Genomic DNA, 26617 nt, shown 5'->3' with positions numbered 1-26617 from the left:
TTCTACCTAATAAAGCTGAAGCTCATTGGCTGACCTTCAATGCAGACCACTGATGTAGACTCATTGCTGCATTACACTAGATCAATGATTATCTAAAGCATTAGTAAACCCAAGACCCTAAGGGCATTTGTATGTTTCGAACATGTCTGGCTATTAATCTGACCTCTTAACATGTCCTTTTCTTTAGTAATCCTTATAAGTGCTGAGAAAGTTCTTACTTTGTAAATATGGGTATTTCATTCATCTCTTTGAAGTCATTGTCTAGGCTTTATTCTTGTAAAATGGAATTGTTTCAGGTCAACCTTTAGGTCACAATGGCCTTGCTGTTTACATACTGTAACAACCATTCTCTGGAAAATGACCTCTGGCTCTATTCATTTCACTGAATTTTCTGTTAAAGTGAACTAAAATGCTTCCATCCTCGAAAAGCAGTCCAAAAGTCTATGGTTATGTTACTTAATGACTAGTTTAGTGACATACAAAACCATACCTGAACTGAAAAACCACTATGTTTTTGACCCTATGTGGATGACAGACAAGAAAACAGCATTAATAATTATGAAGGTCCATAAGAACATCAACTTATGGCAAGATCACAATTTCACTAAAGGCACAAAAGCTTTTCTTGTGATTAAAGATCTACTGTCAGCAGAATTTCTCAGGTGAGGATGTGTGAATCCAGCAAGTTATCTCAAGGATTCAAGGTACAACAAAAAGATATATAATGCTGACCAGTGGGCTCAGAGTTGTGCTTATTTATGTATATGATGTCCTGAATATAATATCTATTCACAAGGAATGTGAATTACAGAATCCTGAAGTGATGGTTACCTCAAGGGTTCCAAACCAGGCTGCAGAAGTTCTAAACCCTAAATGGGACACAGGTCTGAAAACAATGCAAAAAGCAAATAATAAAATCTGAATAATCATATTATTCACAGTTCTTCATAAGAGAAACAAGAAAATTTTGATAGTCTAACAAATCCAGTATGTTAAAACCGAACTTTTGCTTTGTGTTTACCAGAATCTGCCCAGATGTCAATATGGGCAGCTTCCCTCAATCTCTAAAGATAATATAAAAATGTTTAAAAGTTTTACTTGAGGAAAATTCGTTAATTTTACTATAGACACTTATAGTACCTTGTTAGGTGGCCACATCTGACCTGGGTCCTAAAGCAAAACCAGTGGAAGGGCTGTTTACACCCTGATGCATCCTGTAATCTAGGCTGGTAACTAAAACGTTTGTAGGTAAAACCTAACATGGATCCATAATGAGCCACAACTATGACCTTGATCACGTTACAAACCCTCAGGCATGTCCGAGAGAACTGAATGTGTCATAACCTGGAAGAACTGCAAGGACACTGGCTGTTGTTTACTTGGTGAGGTGCCTAACGCACTATATTCCACGATCTGAATTACTGTTATACTTTCGTTTGAAAAGACAAGCTCGAGTAATTTACATTACCATACTCTTAACAACTCACAGGTGTGTTTCTGCTAATACCTTAATGATGCTGCTCCTCCTCGGCGCCGCTTTCATCGACTCTAGGAGAGCCGCTTCATCGCGCTCCACCAGCGACACGCCGAGTCCACTCCGCCGGCCTGATCGAACCGCTCTCGGTGGGATGAAGTCCGGAGCTCCATCCCCGCACACCCCGTCATCGTAAGACTCCGACATCTCCAGGATTAGTTAGTCAGGAAATTAGTATTATTTTACTCTGTATTTGGACACAAGAACATCCACACCCAACTCTTGATGATGTGGGTCTGTGGGTAGCTCCGGTAGTCCAATTTAACTTAATTGCGCAGGCTGTACAGCAGCTAGAGAATGGATCTCGTTCCTTGAGCCCATCCTTAAACAACTTTTGCCAGTCACACAGCTCGAAGAACAAATGATATGTATAATAACTGGCTCATGAATCATTCTCTTGCGCAAGAGGACACTTGCATCACCGCGCAACAAGTTAGAAAGCACCGCCGGTTCCTAACTTCTCTCACTGATCCGGTGCGCGTCAAACAATCTGTACCTAACACGTGCAAAAAAAATGCACATCTGTTCACAGAGATGCAGGAGAACGGAGGGATTGCGTGTCACCGAATGATATCAAGCATCAAAACAACCCCAAATGTGCGCGTTCTGTGTCACCATGATGGAAAAGAAACGCCGGAGTATGGTTGAGGATGTTGTTCGCCTCATCTCACTGTGTGTTGTTTGGTTAGTGAAGAATGAGGAACGCCACCGACACTGGCACAACCTCTTAGATCCGCTAAAGCCGCCCCTCGCGTCCGTAAGCGTGAGATTGACGGTTGTCCTGACCAATCAGACAGTCCCAATTTTCATAAACGCTAATCGCTCATCTTTCAAAGAGGAGGAGCCAGTGCGTATGATCCTCAGGAATGTTACTCATTTGAGTTTACCAGATGTTTGGGAGAAAAGAAGGTTGGGGTATCACTTTTCCGAAGCAGCTATTTTGGGGATGAAATATTGACGATTTGGTGTTGTGTATCAAAGAATCTATCTTACTATTTTTCTATCACAAACAATACATTAAGATATAAATTAGACTAAACCTCTGGGTTATTATTTAACTTAAACCATAAAAACATGCATTACTTTAAATAAAACAAAAACAAACGTTTAATAAAATAAAATAAATAACTTTTTTTTTTAATTTATGACAAGTTTATTCTTCATAAATATTGACAAAAAAATAACCATAAAAATAGCTTAGCTTATGTATAAATAATTATTTCCAGGATAAATTTGGTAATGCTAATAATCATTATCCAAGAAAATCACGTATATCATCCGTTCCTGCGTCTGTCTTGTATTTTTGTTTATCATTTATCAGTCACAGTAGGCGTACCTGACAAAATAAGTGTCTTTCAAAGACCTTCATAGCAGCTATAGCAGGTTTTGTTATGATTCTCCACTATTAGATGTTGCCTATTTGTTGAAGACAGACAGCAGGACCACACTGACATGAGGCCTTTAACACTTCACTGATGAATGTAATCATAAATGACATGGACCGTCCTCTATCTGATGTGTGTGTAGAACACATGACAAGGGCATGAGAATATGGTTCATAAAACAGAATAAAAAAACATTGTGAAAACCTTGCGATGAGCCAAGTGAAGAGGGCTTGTTCGAGATCCAAGTCCTCTGTGAAAAGCACTCTAACACCTTTCTGCAGCTTTCCTCTTGTCTTTGTAAAACTAACCCCTCTCTGTGAGAAAGAGTTCCATTAAACATAGCTTTAAAATGCACTTTAAGACTGATTAGTGTTTTAACATCCTACTTTACATTGGCACACCTTAAATGTTTAGCACACTGGGTAGCAAAGGAGGGTTATGAAATGGGAACTTTAGGAAAAAATGGGGCTTGTTTTAGTCAACCTGTTCAGCCAAAAGTAGACAGTTGGTGTAAGGTGTGTGTGTGTGTGTGTGTGTGTGTGTGTGTGTGTGTGTGTGTGTGTGTGTGTGCGTGCGTGCGTGCGTGTGTGCGTGCGTGTGTGTGTGTATCTGAGGTAACAGTGTATGAGGCAAAGAGGTCTGAAAACGATCTTCTCATAGCAAAGTACACACCCAACTGAATATTCACCACATCATATCTGTGTGTTACTTCTTAGAAAATGTGTTAGTGTCCACTAAGATTAATTATTAAACAGTATGTGGGGTATTTCTGTTATTATTATTAATAATAATAATAATAATAATCTCTCACTATTAGCTACACAGTTTTTCTGTTATTTGTTTAGATTATAGAACCAGGTTAACACCTAACACAGCAACATTATATGATTAAGGTTAGACTTGAGTCGATAAATAACGAAAATGTATGTGCACACGCATCTTGAACTATTCCAAAACATACAGTAGTATTCACGGAAGTGTGTGATGATAGTTTTTCACTAAGAACTAGGCTACCATGTGTATAACGCCCTCTGGTGTATATCGTAAATTACTACGATTTAAGATTAACATTACAGCCAGAATCATATAAATAAATAAATCAATAAAAATACACAGTTTACTTTGAAAATATGGCACATCTTGTATGCTTTTGTGTTGTAGGATCCCTACATAAATCGTTTACCTGGTAGCCTTGTCTTGTAAACTTGGTTTAAATATTTCAGTGTTTCTACACGCTTGTTATTTCTGGAGAGCGCGCGCGAGTGTGAGAGGTGACAGATGTGTGTCAGGGTCGCGTTGCTCTTATCTCTGTGTCCTTCACTCCTCAGCTCTACTTCTTTGCTCTCTGTTCGGTGTGGAACGAGATAACAGCAATTAGAGGTGCATTTTGAATTACAATTGAAACAATAAAGGAGTTGAGATAGGCTGCACCTCTAATTGCAGCCTATCTCAACTCCTTTATTGTTTCAATTGTAATTCAAAATGTCAAAAAAGTCATTTCTATCTGCACTTTACATCTCCTCACATTCAAAACTGAATCGCTTTCTTCATATTGGATCAAACGTCTCAAGTGCTTCATGGAAAAGAATGAAAAGAATAAGAGCAGCTGGTTACTTTTAGCTGGAAGATGTTAAAGAAACCAGAATTTGCATTATATTTTAGCTCTCAAAATATTCAGTCATAACAGTCATGTTTAATTTATACATTTTCTCTAGTTTTGTATGGAGAACAAATTTAGCTTAGGCCTACCACTTTAATTGAATAGATGTTTCAAGGGCTACATTCTTCATTTAAACCGGATTCAAGGCACTTTATAGAATTTACATCCCTGCTTTACATTGTCAAAAATAAATAATATAATTATTTATATTAATGATGGTTTAAGAAGAAAAAAATGACTATTACATCACACTCTCTGATAAAGCAATTATTAAATATTACAGTTTTTTTATATAATTAAAGAATAAAAATGAAATAAAATGTTAAGTTATGAAAACATTTTCACAAGAGGGAATATGCAAAAACTGAAAGAAAACATAATTTGCATAATATTTTACCTGTACTATTCAGTCAGTCATGTTTATAAGACAGAAAGTTTTGGTGAGGTCCAACAGCAAATGACAACATCAGGATTTCTGGATTTTACACAGTATATTTTAATACATTTTATAATATCAATATTCAGATATTCATGGATATTTAGCTTAATTCTGTATCACAGTCAGAGAGGCCCACTCTCTGGTTAAATTTTGCATCTGAGTGGCAAAAGATCCACAACAAAATCTATTACACAATGAGATGAGTGAAAATTCTATCAGACATGATTGTTACTTTTTTTCTATTGAATCTACATTGGTGACATGAAATTAAATTGGAATTTTAATTTATAATGCTAAACATTTTTTAAATCACTATTCAATACAGAGTTATTACATGTGTTGAACACTAGGTGGCGCTGTGTTACATGTATTGGAGAAGAGACGTGTGGCGATCATTTGCAAACCTGAATTCGCTCATTCATGAGGCAGTTTAAATGGCCTTTATGTACCATAAGAAGTCCAGTTTTAATTTGTATTTTCTGAATGATAAATAATATCTAAGCAATCTTAATACTTACTTGTATTATTTATTGGTAGATTGTTTTCTCAATATAATTATTAATAGTTAAAGAGAATGGGGAAGTTTTCAAAGTATTTTAAAAAAGACAGCTTAGATTTTATCCCTCTATCTAATTTCTGATTGGTTTCCACTAGCATCTTGTAACAACACTACTCAGTCTCCCCTATATTATGGAATTAATTTCCTCATAAGATGGAATAAGATACCATTCAATCACTAAATCAGGTACAAAGAAATGCCAGTTTAAAAAAATGCTGACATCAATCCATCCATCAGTTTCCAAACCACTTGTCATATGCCTTCTGTCTGGGTCTTCTTTCTGAGAGGTGACATTGCTTACCATTGGTGACATTGTTGCTCTAACATTAAAAATGATTGTAAAAAGTTACATTTGGTTCTCACCAGGAATGATCTCACTGGAGCTCAGGAACAGATGAATAGGTTGCGTAGAGTCAGGATTATGTGTCAGAGTGACTGATGTAGGCCAGTTTAATCTCACAGGAACCGAGGTGGGATTATATTGTGGAGGGATTCTATATTTTGGGATTACAATGTGGAGACAGATGAGAAATGAATAGTTAGTGTAATTTTTGGAAATACTAGTTTAAAAATAAATAATTTGAGTTTTACATTTGCATACAGTTTTGTGTCAGTTTAACTATCTACTGTTTCCTTCCTATGCTTGCTGTTTAAAGAAGGCATGGGTTTCCTTCCCAGTGTCCTCGGGTGTGGTTTAGACTGACAGTGGTTTCCGGTCTAGGACCCAGACTTGGTTTCCAGTGTTATTTCTGAACACTTGACCAAGAGGCACACAGATGTGTGGCCTACTGTTGAGACTGAAACTGAGACTGGCATGATATACACCTATAGATAAAAAGGTTTGTCAAGACAAACTTTGAAGTTGGCTTGAAAAAGCTAATAAGTAGATTTAGAATCCTCTTAAAATCCATAAATGCATCAGATGTCTGTTGTCTTACAGGGCAACCCAAGGCCACATATAATCAAAAAAGAATGACAGGAAATTGGACACAAAGATGTTTTCAAAGAATCGGTTTTGAAAACTATGGAAACTAATCCCTAATCATAACTATTGTGTTCAGAACGGTAAGAGCCAAAACAATAAAGTGCCACACAAAGCCACTAAAATGAACTGCTTTCAAAAATATGCCGCTTTGGGGCTGGTTAATGAGACTGTTGTTCAGCATGGTGCTTACGGCCAGCAGGTGGGCATTGTTTTCAGCTGTAAGTTTGACAGGTGGTACAGTAGCAAGCTACTTTGGTAGTTTCATGTTTTGTTTTTTTGTTCCGCTTTAGTCTGGGTGAAGTCTGACTCACACACAACTGTGTAAAAATAGAGCCACATAATACACACACACAATGATTCCCCCCATTTCAAGGCCTCCTTCCTTCCCTCTCTCTCTTTTGTTATGTTGTATTACCAAAATGCTCTTATTTTCTTTTGTAAGAGAAAAGTTAGCCTACTGTTTTTCAGCAACAGTGGCGCATGTCTGTTTGTGCTTTAGCCATGTGCTGCTTCTAAAATGCACAAACAAGATCCAGATGGCCTCTAAAAACCTCCCTCAACATTAGGCCAACATTACAGCTGCCTTCTTACAGTAAGACCCATGTGATAAAGCATGTCACTTCCACAGGTCGTCAAATAGGTAACTGAAATTATGAAAGTCATAATCATATAATAAATCTTAAAAGAAACACATCTGATCACTGGCTGTGTTGCCGGTTTAAGAAAGTCATAGCATGACGGCTCTCAAATGAATAGAATGGGTTACACGAATGGCCAATTGTTTAGTAAATTAGATATTTTAGACATCTTTAAAAAAAATACACTTTTGCTCATACATATAATTTTCTACTCAGCTCCTCAGGTTTTATATGGCCAACAAATTTAGCTTACCGCTTATTTGAACAGATTTTTCTAGTGCAGTTATTTACTAAATTGCTGGTTTTGGTAGGAAGTTTTGCACCAGGGAAAATGACTATACGTCACGTTTTTAATCAAACATTTTTGTTTGTTTTTAAAATAATTATAGAATAAAAATAACATAATAATGCCAAGAAAACAAGTTGAGGACAAATACTGAGGGTCCATTTATATACATTTAGCCTAACTGTTATCAAGTGTAATGAGAAGGCATTTTAATGGAAGTTATCATCCTCTTTTTTTTCTTTCTTTATTAATTTCCATGTCTCAAAATACTAATTTGTTATTGCCATTCGAAATCTGTTTAAAAAATGTTAAGAGTCAGTTAACAAAGTTTTCTGTGTGCCTTGTAAAAAAGGTTAGGATTTACACACGCCCGCCTCCTGTTTAATATGCAGCCCCGACCTACTTAAATATTCAACAGTCCCGTTCTTCCTTTACCACGCCCCCTCATTAATTTCAACACGCTTCCAGCCCTCTACAACTTTTGCTTTATTATTTCGCGGCCATTTAGGGAGACTGAATGTGATGTTTTTTGCTAGATGTTTTAATGAAAACTGTCTGGATATCTTTACTGCACAACTTCAGAAAGTATTTTATTCTTTTAGTCTCATAAAGACCTCTTAGCAGGATTTGGTGATCTTTGCTTGACTTGAGCCGTTTTCTTCGGACACACGTCATCCTCGGTTCAGTGCCACTCCCAAAGGATTAAGTTAGAATATGGAGCAAACCCACTGAGCAAACACGGGAGCGGGAGTCCTCTGAGTGCGTGGCCGAGTGGGTCGTCCCGTGTCCGGCCTTACGTGTGCTGGAGATCCCGGTAATATGGGATGTGGACTACGAAAATTGGAGGACCCCGAGGACAGCAGCCCGGGGAAAATCTATTCCACTTTAAAGAGACCACAGGTCGAGACTAAAACAGACTCCGTGTACGAGTATGTGCTGCTGGACTTCAGTCTGGAAGGTACAGATCGGTGAAGTAAACCAAGATTATTATGTGATGTTCGCTTACAAAAACATTGCCCTGGTAACTATAGTTTCATATAAATTGACTTAGATTACCCTTAAAAGAGAAACGGTAAACAAACTGTCAACCGTTCTGAAAGCTGTTTAGAGTATTCCAAATAACTATATATATAGTTTATTTATTTGCAGAAACGAACTTCGCATGGCACGTTTTCCGTTTTCATTTTGCAAGGATGTAAGCGCTCCAGTAGTTGGGGGTCTATAAATTGAGCAAGCGTCCTTGCTAGACATCAGTGGCATGTGCCAGTGATGCACAAACATGTTGTCTGGGTAGGCAGCTCACTATGATTCGAGTCAATGCCATGTCTTCACTTTCAAACTTGTGGCATGATGAATCTTGGCATGTGCGTCTTGTAGTGTGTGAGAGATTACAGCGTTTCACCCAGCAACAGCGCTGGAGCTTTATCATGTGGAAATAGGTCAGGAGGGTTTTTTCTCTCTATTAACGGCGTCTGAGGCGCACAGACAGACGGAAGCACACCCGCTTCTGTTCCACAAGATGACATTCATACTCGCTCCCTCTGTGCAACAGTTTCCGTCTGAATTTCTCATTAGAGCCTCATTCTTGGATTGAAGGGACCATGCGCATCTATTTCGTCCTGCCCACATTCATCGTATTTAGAATTAATGCAGTAGGAGTATAAATCGTAGTGATGTGTAATTTTGCCTGAAGGAGGAAGGGATTGTTTTCCAAGTTGTTGCGGGTTTTTGTCGCCAAACAGCCTTGAGAGGGAAATGGGGAAAAACCCGTAGTGCAGAAGGAAACATCATCATCATCATCATCATCAGTCGCTCCACTACACTCTTTAAGGCCCAGACCATATTTTAGTATGTGCGTTGAAACTGAAAAATATGCAGACTTAACTGGCCAATATTTGTTTTAACAGACATACATTTTTCTAAGGTATCAACAAAGTAAAACAAAGTATATCTAAGTATCGAGTGTCGCATCCTGCAAAGCGTGAAATGATTTGTTTCCAACAGTTGATAGCCTGAATTCACTGTAAGTCGCTTTGGATAAAAGCGTCTGCTAAATGCATTAATTTAATTCATTAAAAGAAAATATACTTATTATACAAGCATTCTTTTACTCATTCCGTTCAGATCCACTTGTTTTTGACAATCATTTTGAGTAGGCTAGGTTTCAGATCTGAGAAGGGTTGGTGCACTTTTAACGGCAACCAGATATAATAGAAATATTGTAGCTTACAGAAAAATTTAGTCAGAATGATATACATTGAAACCAAAAATTATTCAGACACCAGATATAATTAGTGATATTTTTTTTTACTAGTGGGTGCAGAACAAATATTTTGGCAGTGACATCAATTTTGTTTCGCAAAGACTATTTTTCCACATGTTTCTGTGGTATACTAAAAAACAATAAGCATATCATAAGTTTTAAAGGCTTTTATTGGCAAACAATGAGTCAATATTTACAGTGTTTTCTTCATAACCTCTGCAATTCGCTTTGGCATGCTGGATATAAGCTTCTGGGCCAAATCCTGACTGATGGTGATCCATTATTGACCTATTAGTTCTTGGAGTTGATCACTATTTATCGGCTTCTGCTTGTCCACTTGCCTTTTGAGGACTGGCCACAGGTTCTCTATGGGATTGAGATCCAGGGAGCTGCCTGGCCACAGATCCAAAATTCCAATGTGTTGATCTTTGAGCCACTTTTTTTCCACTCTTGCTTTGTGACATGGTGCTCCATCATGCTGGAGAATGCAGGAATCCTCACCAAATTGCTCATGGATCATTGGAAGATATCGCTTTTGCAGGACGTTTTGATACCATTCTTTATTCATGGCAGTGTTTTGGGCAGAATTATGAGAAAGCCCACTCTCTTGGTTGAAAATCAGCTCCACACATGAATGTCTCATGATGCTTCACTGTTGGTAGCGTTCATCTTCTCAGAACAATCGGTTTTTCAGATGTCCCAAACAGTTGAAAGAGAGCTTCATCAGAGAAAACTACTTTGCACCAGTCTTCTGCTGTCCAATACTTGTACTTCCTGCAGAATTTCAGTCTGTCCTTGACGTTTTCCTTTGAGAGAAGGGGCTTTTTGCTGCCCTTCCTGACACCAGGTCATCGTCCAAAATTCTTGGCCTCACTGTGCATGCAGATGCTCTCACACGACCTGCTGCCATTCCTGAGCAAGATCTCCACTGCTGGTGACACGATTCTGTAGCTGACTCCTCAGGAGGAGACCGTCCTGGTGCATGCTGGACACTCTGGGACGTCCTGAAATCTTCTTCACTGCAGTTGAATCTCTGTCTTTGTAAAAAAAAAAAAAAAAAAACACAAAATTTGTCAGTCAAAACTTTTGGCCATGACTTTATAGTTCGTAAGGGAGGATAACCAACAATTCTTCACACATTGAAGTTCCAGTTAAATTTGGAATCAAAAAATATTTGAACACTTTGACCTGACCAAGTTTTTTTTTTTTTTTTTTTTTTTTTTTTATTGCTAATGCAACCTTTTTACACCATAGACTGATCAAAATTAAGCAGTTCTTGGTAATTGGTTAACCTAAATTAGTATTATCTAACTGTATACTTAAATTTACCAGCTGAATGATTTTTGGTCGATTGTAATCTATTACATGCCTTTCTATCAAAGTTTGACATTATCAAGATTAATTTTGGACACCGTTTAACTCCTCTTGAGTTCTTGTGCTATTTTATTACAATTTTCTAAACTATAGTGAATAAACTGTAATCTAATGTGAAATGTTGACCGTACATCTTGATGGTCTCGCACACACTCCACTTCTTTGAAATCTTTTTGTCATGTGGTACGTGTTGGGTATCCAGATACTGCTTGGGATGTGAAGCGGTTTCACCGGTCACGGGGGCTCCACCTACCCAAGCCTCAAATCCATCACTTTAGAATAATAAGAGGAAAACTAATTACAACCCAAAACCTAAATCTCATTCCACTGGACGTGTTGTCACCTGGTCTCAAAAATCAACTTTCATCAAAAGCCTCAATAATATTCGAGCATTTAATCATATGGTAAGGCAACACATCTTCAGATATTGTACCTTTTCATCTGAACATAAACATGACTGTGGGAGTGAGTCAACTGGCATGTCACTTCATCCCTTGTTCCAGCCTTTCATTCCTGAGAACACCTGGTGTACAGATGCCTGAAGCGACGGTGTTTGACACTGCTTACTGGAGCGCTCCCATTATTTAGACAGTTTCCAGGCTCCTTTGTGTCGCTCTGGCTGCATATTAGGTGTAACCTGTGAGTTACAGACACCGATCACCTCTGCTGTGTTTGTCTGTGAAATAGTTTTTTTGGATTTCTTCTTTGCTGACATGTGTGAGAACCTCAGCTTGGCACGCATGTACACACTTCTACCTAAAATTATGGCAGGGCTGATCATGAAGTTGATACAGACTTTGTGTCGCTCGTAAAAATACCACAGTTGTTGTATTTTGCATACTCCATGCGTGTACTTTTCACTCTTCAGCGTGTCTTGACTTGAGTTGCAGGCCAAGACAGGTTCCAAAAGGCAATGGAAAGTTTCCATTAATGTTAAAGGTTCTTCACGGACTCCAGTATGGCACTAAAGAGTGCTGTAATGTGTTTTCCTTCTAGGTTTATGGTTGGGCTGTTTTGTCTTTTGTCTTGATTGTTGTATAAGAGGTTTTGCAAAGCTACATGTAAAGGATCTTTTTCTAGATTGTAAATGAGGTTCATGACTTGGGTACTGGGAATGTCTAAGGTTTGGTGTGTGTGCTCCATATGTGTGGCTCTCTTGGGTAGTCCGTATGTGTTTTGATGAGAGAATGTTGACTTCATCTCTAAAGTCGTATCAACATTTTTATCAACTTTTTATTTTAAACAAAATCATTATTCTCACTCATTACATGAAATGAAAACGAGTATAGGATGACAATTCAATTTTTTGGGTAAACCATTTTAAATGTTAGTCTTCAACATTACAGTCAGAGCATTGAATTATAAATATTTGATTCAGTTCAATCTGATACTCATCTACTGAAAAAAACCAAATCCACTTGCTCAATGCGGTGGTATATTGGTGTAATCTCCTTTTTGGTTAATCTCATACTGGCATGCTAGGGTATTTGAGTACTAAATGATTTTCCTAATATATGTAGCATGTTAAATTAAAATGTAAAAAAACAAATACAACTATAATTGACTGATTTTGATTTGGCGTGATCTTGGATCATTTGGTTCTTGGAAGCTCAGAGTTGCTGTCATGGCAACGGGTACATAAGCTTAAATCTGTTTGGGAGCAGGCTTATTTCATGTAAACAGGGCTAGATCACATTTTTTTTAAATCAGAACTGATCCTTAGAATCTGTCTGCTACCACCGCTACTTCAATTGGAGTATCCTACTGATCCAGGGACAATTATTTAAAATAATAATTGTTAAATTCATTTTAAAGATGATATTATAATGTTGTGTAGTCCATAATATCATACTAGACACAGCCAGTGTCTTTTACTCACTGAAATATTTGTCATAAAATTATTATTTCATAACTGTATACGTCTTTTAAACATGCTATACAGATAAAGTTGAGTCTCGTTCATTAATTTGAGTGGTGACCACTATTATGAAAAGGACTTGGAGCGCAGGAGATGCAGATAACATGATCTTGACCCTTAAGAAGCTTTCATCAATGCTGTCATGTCAAAATTAAACTCGTCGCTAATTACATTTTAAAATATAAATGTAAAGACTATACAAATATTATAAATCACAAATCTAAATAATTGGGAATCAGGTAAAATTTTTTAAATCAAATAAAAACAGTGCACATTTACATTTCAGTTGTCTATTATAACATTATGTAGTTTTATCTACATTTCCTTAAAGTCCAGCCATCTTGCTGCCAGCCAGTTAATATACTGCAGCTCATGGTTTCTAGTATCTATACATAGCCCCTTTTAAACCAACCCATGAACGTGCATTTATCTCGGAGAACTCAATCCAGTCATCCTAATCATCAACATCAGGTTGTCTCATTGCTTGTGACTGAAATGAACTGCTATGACCTTGCAGTATTTTGCAGCTTGAAAACATTCCTGTTTTACAGAAATGCACACACAAAAAAAGAGAAGGAACAATATTTTGCATGATGAAAATAAATCCTGTTTTTAGGACCATAAATGGGGGGGGTTCAAGGGTTTGGGACAAATTGCAGGGCTTTCCAGGGTCCATATCTGTGAAAGATCCACCACTCTTCTCTGAGGACTATTGTGTTTTTGACGCTTGTCTGAAGCTCAAATGTATGGGGTGGGCATGCATATGTGCCTGTCAAAGCCACAGACACTGCTGGGATGGTGAAACTTTCAGGTAGCTCCCAATTCCTTTTTGGATGAGTCGAAAACTCATTTTCCTTTATAGCTGTTACAATTTGAGAATGCGTTTACAGGGAGAATATATTTGGTGTGTTTTCTCAGACTAAAATTCTGTTTACTGGTCTGCCCCAGTGTGGGAACCGAAGGACTGAATGTTTGTGTGAGTATGTTTGTGTTGTATGTGTGGTGGAATGTTGTGTTTGTGAGGCTGAGTGTGTGTGGCGTGGGGCCAGCCCTCCCTGTGAACAGCAGCTCTTTGTGGACACAGGAAGTGGGTTGGGGGTTGGGGGAGAGGAGGGAGACGTTAGGGTGATCTTCTGTCAGAGGCTGCAGACATGAGAAAGAGAAGTCAACTAAACGGTAGCACGCTATCGGAGAGCAGCTTAGAGAAACCTTAACATAGGCTCTGTTCCAACACCTAGTGGGCGGCCTTGCTGTTTGCTGCCTACATAGACTGCATCCTAAGTGGAATGGACTGTATATGGCTGTACAAAAAAAAAAAAATATATATATATATATATTACACACACAGGTGCTGATCATATAGTTAGAATATCATCAGAAAGTTGACTTATTTCACTAATTCCATTCAAAAAGTGAAACTTGTATATTATATTCATTCATTACACACAGACTGCTATACAGTATTGTTCAAAATAATAGCAGTACAATGTGACTAACCAGAATAATCAAGGTTTTTAGTATATTTTTTTATTGCTACGTGACAAACAAGTTACCAGTAGGTTCAGGAGATTGTCAGAAAACAAACAAGACCCAGCATTCATGATATGCACGCTCTTAAGGCTGTGCAATTGGGCAATTAGTTGAAAGGGGTGTGTTCAAAAAAATAGCAGTGTCTACCTTTGACTGTACAAACTCAAAACTATTTTGTACAAACATTTTTTTTTTCTGGGATTTAGCAATCCTGTGAATCACTAAACTAATATTTAGTTGTATGACCACAGTTTTTTAAAACTGCTTGACATCTGTGGGGCATGGAGTCAACCAACTTGTGGCACCTCTCAGCTGTTATTCCACTCCATGATTCTTTAACAACATTCCACAATTCATTCACATTTCTTGGTTTTGCTTCAGAAACAGCATTTTTGATATCACCCCACAAGTTCTCAATTGGATTAAGGTCTGGAGATTGGGCTGGCCACTCCATAACATTAATTTTGTTGGTTTGGAACCAAGACTTTGCCCGTTTACTAGTGTGTTTTGGGTCATTGTCTTGTTGAAACAACCATTTCAAGGGCATGTCCTCTTCAGCATAGGGCAACATGACCTCTTCAAGTATTTTAACATATGCAAACTGATCCATGATCCCTGGTATGCGATAAATAGGCCCAACACCATAGTAGGAGAAACATGCCCATATCATGATGCTTGCACCTCCATGCTTCACTGTCTTCACTGTGTACTGTGGCTTGAATTCAGAGTTTGGGGGTCGTCTCACAACCTGCCTGTGGCCCTTGGACCCAAAAAGAACAATTTTACTCTCATCAGTCCACAAAATGTTCCTCCATTTCTCTTTAGGCCAGTTGATGTGTTCTTTGGCAAATTGTAACCTCTTCTGCACATGCCTTTTTTTTAACAGAGGGACTTTGCGGGGGATTCTTGAAAATAGATTAGCTTCACACAGACGTCTTCTAACTGTCACAGTACTTACAGGTAACTCCAGACTGTCTTTGATCATCCTGGAGGTGATCATTGGCTGAGCCTTTGCCATTCTGGTTATTCTTCTATCCATTTTGATGGTTGTCTTCCGTTTTCTTCCACGTCTCTCTGGTTTTGCTCTCCATTTTAAGGCATTGGAGATCATTTTAGCTGAACAGCCTATCATTTTTTGCACCTCTTTATAGGTTTTCCCCTCTCTAATCAACTTTTTAATCAAAGTACGCTGTTCTTCTGAACAATGTCTTGAACGACCCATTTTCCTCAGCTTTCAAATGCATGTTCAACAAGTGTTGGCTTCATCCTTAAATAGGGGCCACCTGATTCACACCTGTTTCTTCACAAAATTGATGACCTCAGTGATTGAATGCCACACTGCTATTTTTTTGAACACACCCCTTTCAACTAATTCAACTAATTGCCCAATTGCACAGCCTTAAGAGCGTGCATATCATGAATGCTGGGTCTCATTTGTTTTCTGAGAATCTACTGAACCTACTGGTAACTTGTTTGCCACGTAACAATAAAAAAATATACGAAAAACCTTGATTATTCTGGTTAGTCACATTGTACTGCTATTATTTTGAACAATACTGTATTTCAACTGTTTATTTCTTTTAATTTTGATGATTATAGCTGACAACTAAGGAAAATCCCAAAAATTGGAATATTACTTAAAAGGTGTTTTGTTGGTTATAACATTATACAAAAACACCATTAGTGAATACCCCAATATATTTTTTTACTTTAAACCATGAGAGGCTTTCATGAATTTTGTCAACATTTGATCTACACCTTCATGAGAGAGCCAGACATGTAGTTTTTTTTTATATTAGTTGAAGTATTGGACCAAACCACAGAGCAGTAATCAAGGTGTGAAAAAAACAATGCATAAAGTACTTGTTTAACAATCTGTGGTGTAATATATTTTACACATCTTTTAATAACAGCCAAAGTGTTGCCCATTTTAGTTAACAGTTTCTGAACATGTTTATCCCAACACAATCTACTATCAATCATCACTCCCAATAATTTAGCCTCTTCTTTTTGCTCAACTGAATTTTGCTCTATGCTAAGTTCAGGCTTCGGTTTGGCAAGTAAAGAAAAAGGAGTTCCAACCACAAAACAAGTAGTTTTAGATAAACTGAGAATCAATTTGTTATCCCTTATCCAGGTCACCACTTACTGTAGTTCTCTTTGTAGTTTTGCATTTAAATCACCAATATCAATTCCTGCTAAATATACCGTGTGATCATCAGCAAACATTGAAATTCTTGCTTTATCTAAAACAGTTGGAAGATCACTGGTAAAGATTGTGTAGAGAAGCGGCCCAAGACAACTTCCCTGAGTCATTATTACTTTTGGACCCGATTTAGGAACTTTTGTTTTCCTTACAATTGCAATAAGATTGTGGTTGCTAAAACCAACTGGCACTGATACACAATTTGAGCAAACTTGAAGTCCATTTATAAACATGTGGTCAATACAGGAAACAGACCGAGTACCATCCTTTTTCAAACATATTCTAGTCGGTTTATTAATTACCTGTGATGATCCACATGCTATTGCTGTGCTCATTAATTAGATTTTATTAGAACAGTCAGAAGAATTCCAATCTATGTTGAAGTCACCCATTAAGTAAGTTTCCAGATTCATACTATTAGCATGATCTAACATATCACATATTTTGTCTTAATATTCACTATTAGCATTAGGAAGTTTATAACCACATCCTATGAGTAATGGCTTAAGATGTTTCAGACTAACTTTTAACCAAATTATTTCAATACCAGAATACATTAAATCTGGCATCATTTGGACCGGTATATGATGTTGAATATAGATAGCAACTCCTCCTCCATATGTATTCCTATCGTTCCTAAAAATGCTATATCCATCAATCATTAAAGTTGCATCATCGAATGTAGAGTCTACATGCGTTTCAGATACTGCCAATACATGCACATTATTTGGTTGTAGTATTTGTTAAATCACTCACTTTATTTCTAAGACTGCATATATTAATATGGGCAAGTTTAAGACCTTTCTTTGGTAGTTTATGTAACATGTTAGAGATCATATTTCTTTGGCTTCATACTAATAGATTCTATATTGGAGCAAAACAATTTACAAAACAACTAAATGAACCCACCTATATACAATAACCCACATATACACATTCATACACATAAACTCAGACTAACAATTTTGCATTGCCACCAGTTGTCAAGGTTACGGTAAGTGAGCTACTGTGAGTACTCAATACTTAGTTGGGGCTCCTTTTTCCGTGGCGTGGCATGGAGTCGATCAGTCTGTGGCCGGCAGCCATATCACCCTGGAGCCCAAGACCGGTTGCCCACTGAAGCTAAGCAGGGCTGAGCCTGGTCAGTACCTGGATGGGAGACCTCCTGAGAAAACTAGGTTGCTGCTGGAAGAGGTGCTAGTGAGGCCAGCAGGGGGTGCTCACCCTGTGGTCTGTGTGGGTCCTAGCGCCCCAGTGTAGTGATGGGGACACTATACTGTCAACAAGCACCGTCCTTCGGATGAGACGTTAAACCGAGGTCCTGACTCTCTGTGGTCATTAAAAATCCCAGGATGTCTTTCGGAAAGACTAGAGGTGTGACCTCGGCATTCTGGCTAAATTCACCCATTGGTCTCTGACCATCATGGCCTCCTAACAATCCCCATATCTACTGATTGGCTTCATCACTCTGTCTCCTCTCCACCAGTAAGCTGGTGTGTGGTGGGCGTTCTGTCGCACTATGGCTGCCGTCGCATCATCCAGGTGGATGCTGCACACTGGTGGTGGATGAGGAGATACCCCCTGTCTATGTAAAGCGCTTTGAGTGTCTAGAAAAGCGCTATATAAATGTAAAGAATTATTATTATTATTATTATAAATACACCCTTTTTCTGAAGAATAGGGATGAGCTTTAACATGCCAATACTTTTAAAGTTCAGTATTGTCGATATCGATATAATACTTCTAAATATGATAAATTATTAAATTTAATTAAATTACTAAGAGTAAAATGGTTAATGTTATCCACTTTTTATTTGAAACATTCAACATGCTTTTAATTGCAGCTTATTAGGTTACATTGTTGTTTACACATGGTTAAAATCTGTTTACTGTAGTGGTAACCAGGGAAATCTTTAAATCTATATATATATATATATATATATATATATATATATATATATATGTATGTTGAACTACGGTCCCTTTAGTAAAGTCATGTTTCATGTTCATAAGGGACTGCCAGTGATTTAAGATCATAAAATGCAACCTTTTTATTCAGACTGTGTGTGATTTTTATATCAACATTGCAGAATAGAACAAGATCAATATGAACTTTTTAATATTCAATTTACCTAAATGTAATTGCACAAACTATAGGCTACAATTTCAATTAGTTTGTGAAAATACTCAAACATATAATGTTTTTCTGTCCTCTGATAAGCATTATTCTGGGCTGCTGTTCCCAAAAGCATCATTGCTTTCTTCCGATACTTTTGTGTATGTCAGCCCTGCTTGAATGCACTGTCAGAGGTGAGTGAACGATCTCTGTGATTTATTGATTCTGTTTCGTATCATTTGAGTGCGTTCAGATGTGCAGGAAAATAGTTCTATCCTACACAATTATTTGTTAACATAGGTTATTCGCCCAATTCAATGCATTTTATACTCCTTAATATTTTGCTAAACAAAAATCAATGGTTAAAAAAACACCTTTAGTATCAATATTTTTGAGTATTAATACTTTCAATACTCACATTAGTATTGATGTATCTCTACTCCCATCCCTACTGAAGAAGCGTTAGCAAACTCTTGAGCAGTAACCACAGTACCATGTATTCTGCCATTGTGTATGTTTGTTAACGCTTGCCTTTAAAATCAACACGTCCTGCGCGTACCTAACATGTACTATGCACGCGAATGACATCACTGTTTTCTAAGATTCCTGTATTGGGTGTTTACACGGAAATGATAACGGTGGCGTTTTCAAAAACTTGCACTTTGAAACCCATTTTCAAACATATGCATTTTCAGTTCCCAAAACACTATTGTCTTGCAAACAATCAAAATGACGGTTTTACAAGACAACCTGTAGCTTCAGAATATTTTCATAAGGTATAAAGTATATTAGCTTAGCTAATATGGTGGTTTCCTCTGAGTGTATTGTGAGTTTTATTTGTGCTGTGTTCCACAGGTAGTCGGCCTACGGTGCAGTATCTGTCATCGCTGTGCGAGCTGCCTCATGCCCTGCAGTCCTACTACACCCAGGGCTATGTACTGGCCGCCCTGCATCCCATCATCCTCTCTGTGGGCAGGACCCGCTCCCTGCCCTGCAGCCTGCTTTACCGGGCCATTCTGGTCCGGCCACGATCCAGGTAATGTTCTCCATGAAAAAGACTCCATACCTCACCATTGCACCCCAAAAACCCAACCCCAGCTCCTTCCAAGTAAATAATTAACTTTTAATGAGTCCGCATGAATATTTAATGGATCATAGTTGGAGGTCAGACAGTCTAGCTGGAGTGGGCGGGGCTTGTGTGAAGTCATACTGGGGTACAGATGTGGGTTAAATTGAAGTTGAAAGAAGCCCCTGACAACAGTGTGGTTTTTCAGCAGCCAATGAGAACCTGCAAAGAAGCAGTGGAGGAACAGGACAAGCTAGTCTATGAAGGTGTAAATTATTCAAAGTAACGTCTGGGACAGTTGTAATATGTTAATAGTGTTGTAGTGTAAAAAAACATTGAGCTGTGTAGTGCCAGTTCCTATGAAAACTCTGATTGATGTCTGATTCTAGTGAGCATTAGCTTGAATGCCCTTTTAAGCAGAGACAATGGCTTTGAAACCTCAAAAAAAAATTCTCTCAGGCAGTGGCATCCAGGCATATCCACATTGTTTGCTTGACTTCCTGTCTACTAAAATGCCTCTATCTGGTAATTTCTTGAAGGCAGCATAGAAGTATCTTTGTGTCTCGTGATCTCTGAAGCTCACTTGAATGAATTGTAAATCATTAAATGTGTTGTTTGAAACCAGTTTTCATTGATGCTGGTTTATGGTTAAACGTGTCACCATTTTTATAATCTACTAATGAAGGACATGTCAAGAATTGCAAATGTCAGCAATAATAAAATATGCATAATGTTTTCCTGCAGCGAGTTTAAAATGCGTTTCCTAATCGATCTGTATTTGTTTGTTTGTGTTGTGTGGTTGCAGTAATCCTGCAGTGCCAATGATTGACAGCTTGCCAGTGTTGCGGGTGGAGGAGTGGCCACTGCCCGGAGAATCTCTGACCAGTGACACAGTGAGACTGCTCATAGACCGGGTCTGTGTCTTCATTTCAAATGCTTTTGTCTGTTGTCCATTTTGTCCAAGTGAGCCTGAAGACCTTAATTAGTTGCTTCAGGTGTGTTTGATTAGGATTGGAGCTAAACTTTGTAGGACAGTCGATCACCAGGAGCAGGGTTGAGCACCCCTGATTTACAGTGTTCAAGAAGTTAAATTATTTTTGCCAGATCTCTTGTGGTGTTAGTAGTGTTAGACAATATTGTTTTTTACAGCTGATGACGATATCTTCGTAGAGTGGCTGATATGAAGCCAATATAATTATGTACTTTAATATTTAAGAAAAAATTTTTCACAAATAAATATTTAAATATATTATAAATATTAATAAAGTAAACACTGTAACCTGAATCCTATTTTTTTATTTTATTTTTCAAAATAAAGCCAAGGTAACACTCGTTTACCGTCGGCATTCTGAATGTAAAATAAAAGTCTATTACTATATTAATATAAAAACAATCATTATAGTTTTTTGTATGCCTTTTTTTTTTTTTTTTTTTTTTTTTTTGAACCGTTCTGATTATTTGACAGACTTCCATCCGTATTAGACAGAACTGTTAAATAGCAAGTGGGAGAATGCGAGTGATGTGCGTGTAGGTGCTGCCATTCTCAGCACTGTCAAAATAAATGTCCCGCCTCAAACACAACGACCGAACAGAAAAACATATCGACCAATGGCGAGATTTCAAATGGGCAAATATCCTATATATATTGGTCGAACACTAGTTGTTAGATCAGGTTTTTAGGAGTCTTGCCAAAATTTCATGTCCCCACCACATGCCTTTTTAAGAGTCAAGCATTTTTATATTTAGATTTTTTTTTTTTTATTAAATGTTTAAGTTTATAAATTTGCTTCACAAAAAGAAAATTTAGGTAAAGGCTGGCATACTCCACCAATTTACAGAGAAGTTGACACTAGTTGCTGCAGATTTGAGTTGACGGATTTAATATAAAATCAAGTGTGTGTGTGTGATCCTCAGTCTTTTAGTGTATAATGCCCAGTTTTCATGAGGACTTTCTCCTCTAAAAATCCACCTTAATTTCTATTCCTTGTGATGGAATGTTTAAATATGCTTTAAGATCACTAACCAGGTGTGTTGTGTGCGTGTGTGTGTGTGTGTCTGTCCTCAGGTGAACAGTTATTCCAGGGGTGGCGTGCAGTTTGTGGGGTCGGTGCTCCAGCAGGCTGGAGGAGGGGGATGTAATGGTAGGGTGCCCAGTCCCAGGAGGGGCTGCCGTTCCCCGCCCCGCACCCCACCTCGCACCCCGCCTCATACCCCACCCGGAGATACAGATCTAGAGGGCCGTAGCTACAGCCCAGGTGAGATGCTCCTCTAATTGCATTATGGACCGTCTGCAGTCTAACAATTTAAACCATTTTAATAGTTTTAAATTCGATACACCACTCAAGGTTTTACAAAGAGATGCATTAGTAAAATAATTACTAGGTGTAATTTTTAATAATATTTGTTACACTAATTACACTTATCAGTTATTGTAGATGGACTGATAGTTTGACCTATTAAAAATGGTGTCTGAAGCAATGATCATTGCATGACTGACTTTACTGAAAAATGCTAAAGATTGAGGTTGCACTGGTCATACAAAACGTGTGTGAGACTTGCTATCGTTTTCAGACCTGAGGTTGTTGGTGCTGTTTCACTCCTGGGCTCCGGGATGTGCGCCGCTGGATTCGCTGGCTTGCTGTTACCACCAGGGTGCGCTGTCCATGCGCGTGTCCAGGAAGGGTCAAGTCGTCAGTGCCCTGGAAGCTGATTGGCTGGAATTGACCGCAGCTTACTACCGCAAGGGCTGGTCATTGGTCGACTCCTTTGTATACTGGGACACACCTAAAGGTAGATCTTGGACTTATTTTTGATTGTCACAATTTGATTTCCTGAGCTGGTTGTTTTTTCCGCTGAAATGTTTGTTTGTGAAAGGAAGATGTCAACATCCCTCTTTAGCTCTTCATAAGGAAGATTTATGATTTTTTTAATATAAGGAATTAACTGATTGTTTTTTAACAAACCAGAACCCCTGTCATCTTGTTGTTGTTTTTTTCCTCCAAGTATAGCTTTTTATTTTCAGAAGTCTTCTTTATAATCCTCATTTTTATGCATCCTTCACATCTCTCTGTCTTTAACCAAAGCCACGTTTCCCTTCTCCTGTCTCCCACCAGAACTAAATTTAGAGCTCACGTCCCTAACCTCACGACCGTGCTTCCTGTTTCGCACCAGACTAATAGGAGCTAAATCAGATGTGTGTGTGTGTGTGTGTGCGTGTGCGTGTTTGAGACATCTGGAGCTAGTCATTTTGACCATGAAAAGCAGTTTACGAAGTAGCCCTATAATCTCACTCACTTTCTTCCCATGTAATATATTTCCTTATATAGTATATTTAATATGTATACTGTTTGTTATTTGGTGGTCATTTAAAATTACATAAGATTTTAAATAAAAGAATAAATTAAATAAGTTAATTTCTTTTTTTAACTAGAAATGCTACAAATATCTTTACTGTCACTTTTGATCAATTTGATGCATCCTTGCTGAATAGAAGTATTATTGATATTTGTAAATCTTACTAACCCCAAACTTTTGAACAATAGTACGTGTATGTTGTCTACCTGGTATATATTATAAAGGATGTATAATTTAATTGCAAAAAAAAAACAAAAAGACCTCTGTTATGTTCCCAGTGTTTGCTCTATAATCTTCCTCTCATTAATGTATCTTGCTGTCAAACAAGTAGTTCAGTTTCATTATCTTTAGTAGGTCATTGACACACTTCCAGCACTGACTAAATGAGACCTACAAATGATGTCTCTGTGGTTCAGTGGGTGAAAATACAGAAAAAAATCGGATTAAAATTGTCTCCTGTACTATAAACAGTCACTTTTAACATTCAGATCCGAGTATTAATGATAAAAGATGCATTTGAATGAATACGTTAACATTCAGACACACATGTACACATCTAGAAAAAAATCTAGCTGTGAATTGTCATTGACTTGCTTCTACAGTATAATGGTGTTTTTACAGGTGAGCCAGTGCCCAGGTCTCTAGAGGGACTGTTTGTCTATGAGGAGAGAAGCACAGCGCCACCTGCCAACGACACCATTGTAGTGGAGCAGTGGACCGTTATAGAGGTGTGACTGCATGCATGAAATATCTGAAAGGTGTCACATTATCACATGAAGGATGTTAAGTGTGTGCAATTTTGAGTTGTCTTGTGATTTTCCTGTTTGGGTCCCAGGGTTCAAATGTAAAGACCGACTATGGTCCTCTGCTCCACACACTAGCAGAATTCGGCTGGCTGCTCACCTGTGTGTTGCCCACCCCAATTATTCGCCATGACAGGTGGGACCCTCACAGTACAAGCCATATAATCATGTTTATTTACACCCCATCACCGTGTCCCAAGCTGACTGCTTTTCTTTTTCTGCAGTGAAGGGAATCTCGCCACCAAGCAAGTTGTTTTCCTGCAAAGACCCGTCAAGGGTCAAACGGTACCACAGCACAGTCAGGTAGCTGTTTGCTAATGTCATTTTAAACTACAGTATTACATTTGTGAATCTGTTGCTTTTCTTATTTAGTCGAATACATTTTTAAAGGATTTAATTGTTTTTGTGAGGAAGACTAACTTTTAAAGTGATAGTTCAACAAAATTTTTCAACAAAAGCATTAACTAATAACATTTTAAAATGATTTTGAACAACCACTCACAAAGTATTATTTTGATATTATATATACAATTCTTGCATTTATTAGTATGTTGAATTAGTTTCAATTTGAGTGTATTGTAATTTGCATATTATACTCCTTATTTAGTTGACCTTGAATTACTAAAATGAATTAAAATGAATTAAAATTACCAACTAATTAAAATGTAACTTTAAACTTAAAATATATATATATAAAAAGTCTAAATTAAAGGCGAAAACAGAAAATATAAAAATGTAATTTAAACATTAACAGCTATATTAGTTTATAAACCATACTGAAATAATACTGCAACATTTCTATTTTTTTGTTTAGATTGTTTCTAATATTTATATTTTATTTTAGCTTTATTAAAAATGTACGTTTTTTTTTTTTTTTTTTTCGGTTAACTAAGTCACTTTTTTTTTTATACGAATAAAAATACAAAATCATTAAGGACATGAATCATTTGTTCTCTAAAGTTTTCAAAAAATTGCAATATTGAGAGATTTTATGGCATGTTGTTTTATTTTGGTTCTTGAAGGGATCTACACGACGAGAGGTGTGCAGTCACTCTGTGAGTCGAGGTGTGGATGAACCGCACACAGAGCTGTCGTCTCCATGTTCCGGGGGAATCGGCGGTTTCCCCGTGTTTGGAGGAGGGTATCCCAGTGCCCTGTCCCATTTAGATGAGGGAGGATTTGAGCCAGACGATGGGGCTGCAGAAGTCACCTGTATGTGATGAACCAACTCAAAGATGCAATTTCTTTTTCAAGTTCTGTCAGAAATCTTTGACGATTGAGAGCGGCAAGTGGCATAAAATTGACCACATCACCAGACCACGAGATTTGTGTCCCTGTATTAGAAACAGACTCATAGCACGTTTAACACGTTGTAAATTATTTTTTAACAAGCCATAAGGTATCATAGAGTTTGGTTTTATTTACATCAACAGTATTTCGCAGCACTCGCACAATACCATGTTCAGTTCTGATCACATTTGTCTCAAGATGGAGCTCCTACACTATTTTTTTTCCTCATCACTGTGAGTGTCCTTCCTGATGGTTCATTTTTTGCTGTTCTTTTTCCTGTTCCTTTTTTTACTTCACCCCAGCTGACAGTTCAGTTGTTTGTTCTAACACCTGCAACAGTTCAACGTGACGAACTCAGGAACTGAGTGTCCAAACAGTCCCACTGCAGGACGCTGACATTTACTTGGTGTGCAGATTTGCGATGTGTTTACATTTTCTTGCAGAAATGTTCCAGGACTGGGAGTCAAAATATCAGAAAAGCTCCATTTAGTTTGGGATGCCAGTGTTTGAGGGAAATGCATATGCACCATAAGCATACAGTGCTTCGGAATGGAATCCAAGAACTAGCCAGTACTAAACGCTGTAGTCTGGTTTATCTGATCTCTGCCATGTGTTCAAGTGGTGCTAAAGCTGGATTTGGATCTTAATCTCCTGGGAGTTTCTTCACACTATCTAAAAGGATAAAGGGTAAAACATTTCGATTTGCATGTTAAGTGGCAGCATTTCAGTTTAATAACTCCTAAGGGACTATGGGCAGGGTACTTTCTTTTGTTTGGTATAAACTGACTAGTTCTCAGCTTATACGGCTGGATTTTTCAAACTGAGCTGAAGTGGTGCTGCTTGTGCTACCTTAAAATGTTTGTAGAATTTTAACCACGTTAAGCTTTGTATTTTATCAGATTGTATCTTGCGTTGCCTTGACGATGTTTATCCCTCTTTGAGGAATGGTAGAATAGAAGAAGCACATTTTTGTTAGCTAAACAGTCTTTCAAGCTGCTGTAAATGATGAACCGAATAAGATGTTTCTTCAATCCTAGATGCTAAGCCGAAGATATTTAACATTATATTCTAATATACCAGAACTGATCAGTATTATTTACCAACTGTAGTGTCTGAACGTGTTTCAGACAGTTTTTGTAATGGTTTATTAAATGGGTATTTACCATTTACCTCGTATTAAAGTGGAAATTTGTGTTGTCACTTAGCAGTCG

General features: G+C 37.7%; 1 protein-coding gene and 1 pseudogene across 2 annotated transcripts; one reads left to right on the top strand and one right to left on the bottom strand.

Annotated features, from left to right (window-relative positions):
- The window catches only part of LOC113108058 (inactive phospholipase C-like protein 1), a 50080-nt pseudogene extending 47623 nt beyond the window's left edge, over positions 1–2457 (bottom strand).
- Positions 2458–7986: 5529 nt separating this feature from the next.
- LOC113108639 (raftlin-2-like) lies at positions 7987–26582 on the top strand. Of its 2 annotated transcripts, none has more exons than XM_026271877.1 (9): positions 7987–8444; positions 19749–19929; positions 20765–20873; positions 22025–22214; positions 22531–22749; positions 23935–24041; positions 24149–24252; positions 24341–24419; positions 25139–26582. In XM_026271877.1, exons 1-9 carry the CDS (start codon positions 8306–8308, stop codon positions 25334–25336), a joined length of 1326 nt encoding a protein of 441 aa, XP_026127662.1. In that variant the 5' UTR covers positions 7987–8305; the 3' UTR covers positions 25337–26582. The 2 variants fall into 2 exon arrangements, with proteins under 2 accessions (XP_026127662.1, XP_026127663.1); XM_026271878.1 differs by lacking the exon at positions 7987–8444 and adding an exon at positions 13719–13852.
- Positions 26583–26617: the final 35 nt, after the last annotated feature.

Source organism: Carassius auratus, chromosome 9 (assembly GCF_003368295.1).
Source record: "Carassius auratus strain Wakin chromosome 9, ASM336829v1, whole genome shotgun sequence".
NCBI lineage: Eukaryota > Metazoa > Chordata > Actinopteri > Cypriniformes > Cyprinidae > Carassius > Carassius auratus.
The sequence above is the reverse complement of the archived record's forward strand: the minus strand, read 5'-3'. Positions and strand labels throughout refer to the sequence as shown.

What these genes read in the sequence shown, in the direction of transcription:
- LOC113108639 (XM_026271877.1), top strand. Translation starts at nt 8,306, where the DNA reads ATGGGATGTGGACTACGAAAATTGGAGGACCCCGAGGACAGCAGCCCG. An exon ending in ATACTGGGACACACCTAAAG is followed by an intron (nt 22,750 to 23,934) that starts GTAGATCTTGGA and finishes GTGTTTTTACAG; the next exon opens with GTGAGCCAGTGCCCAGGTCT. An exon ending in CCAATTATTCGCCATGACAG is followed by an intron (nt 24,253 to 24,340) that starts GTGGGACCCTCA and finishes CTTTTTCTGCAG; the next exon opens with TGAAGGGAATCTCGCCACCA.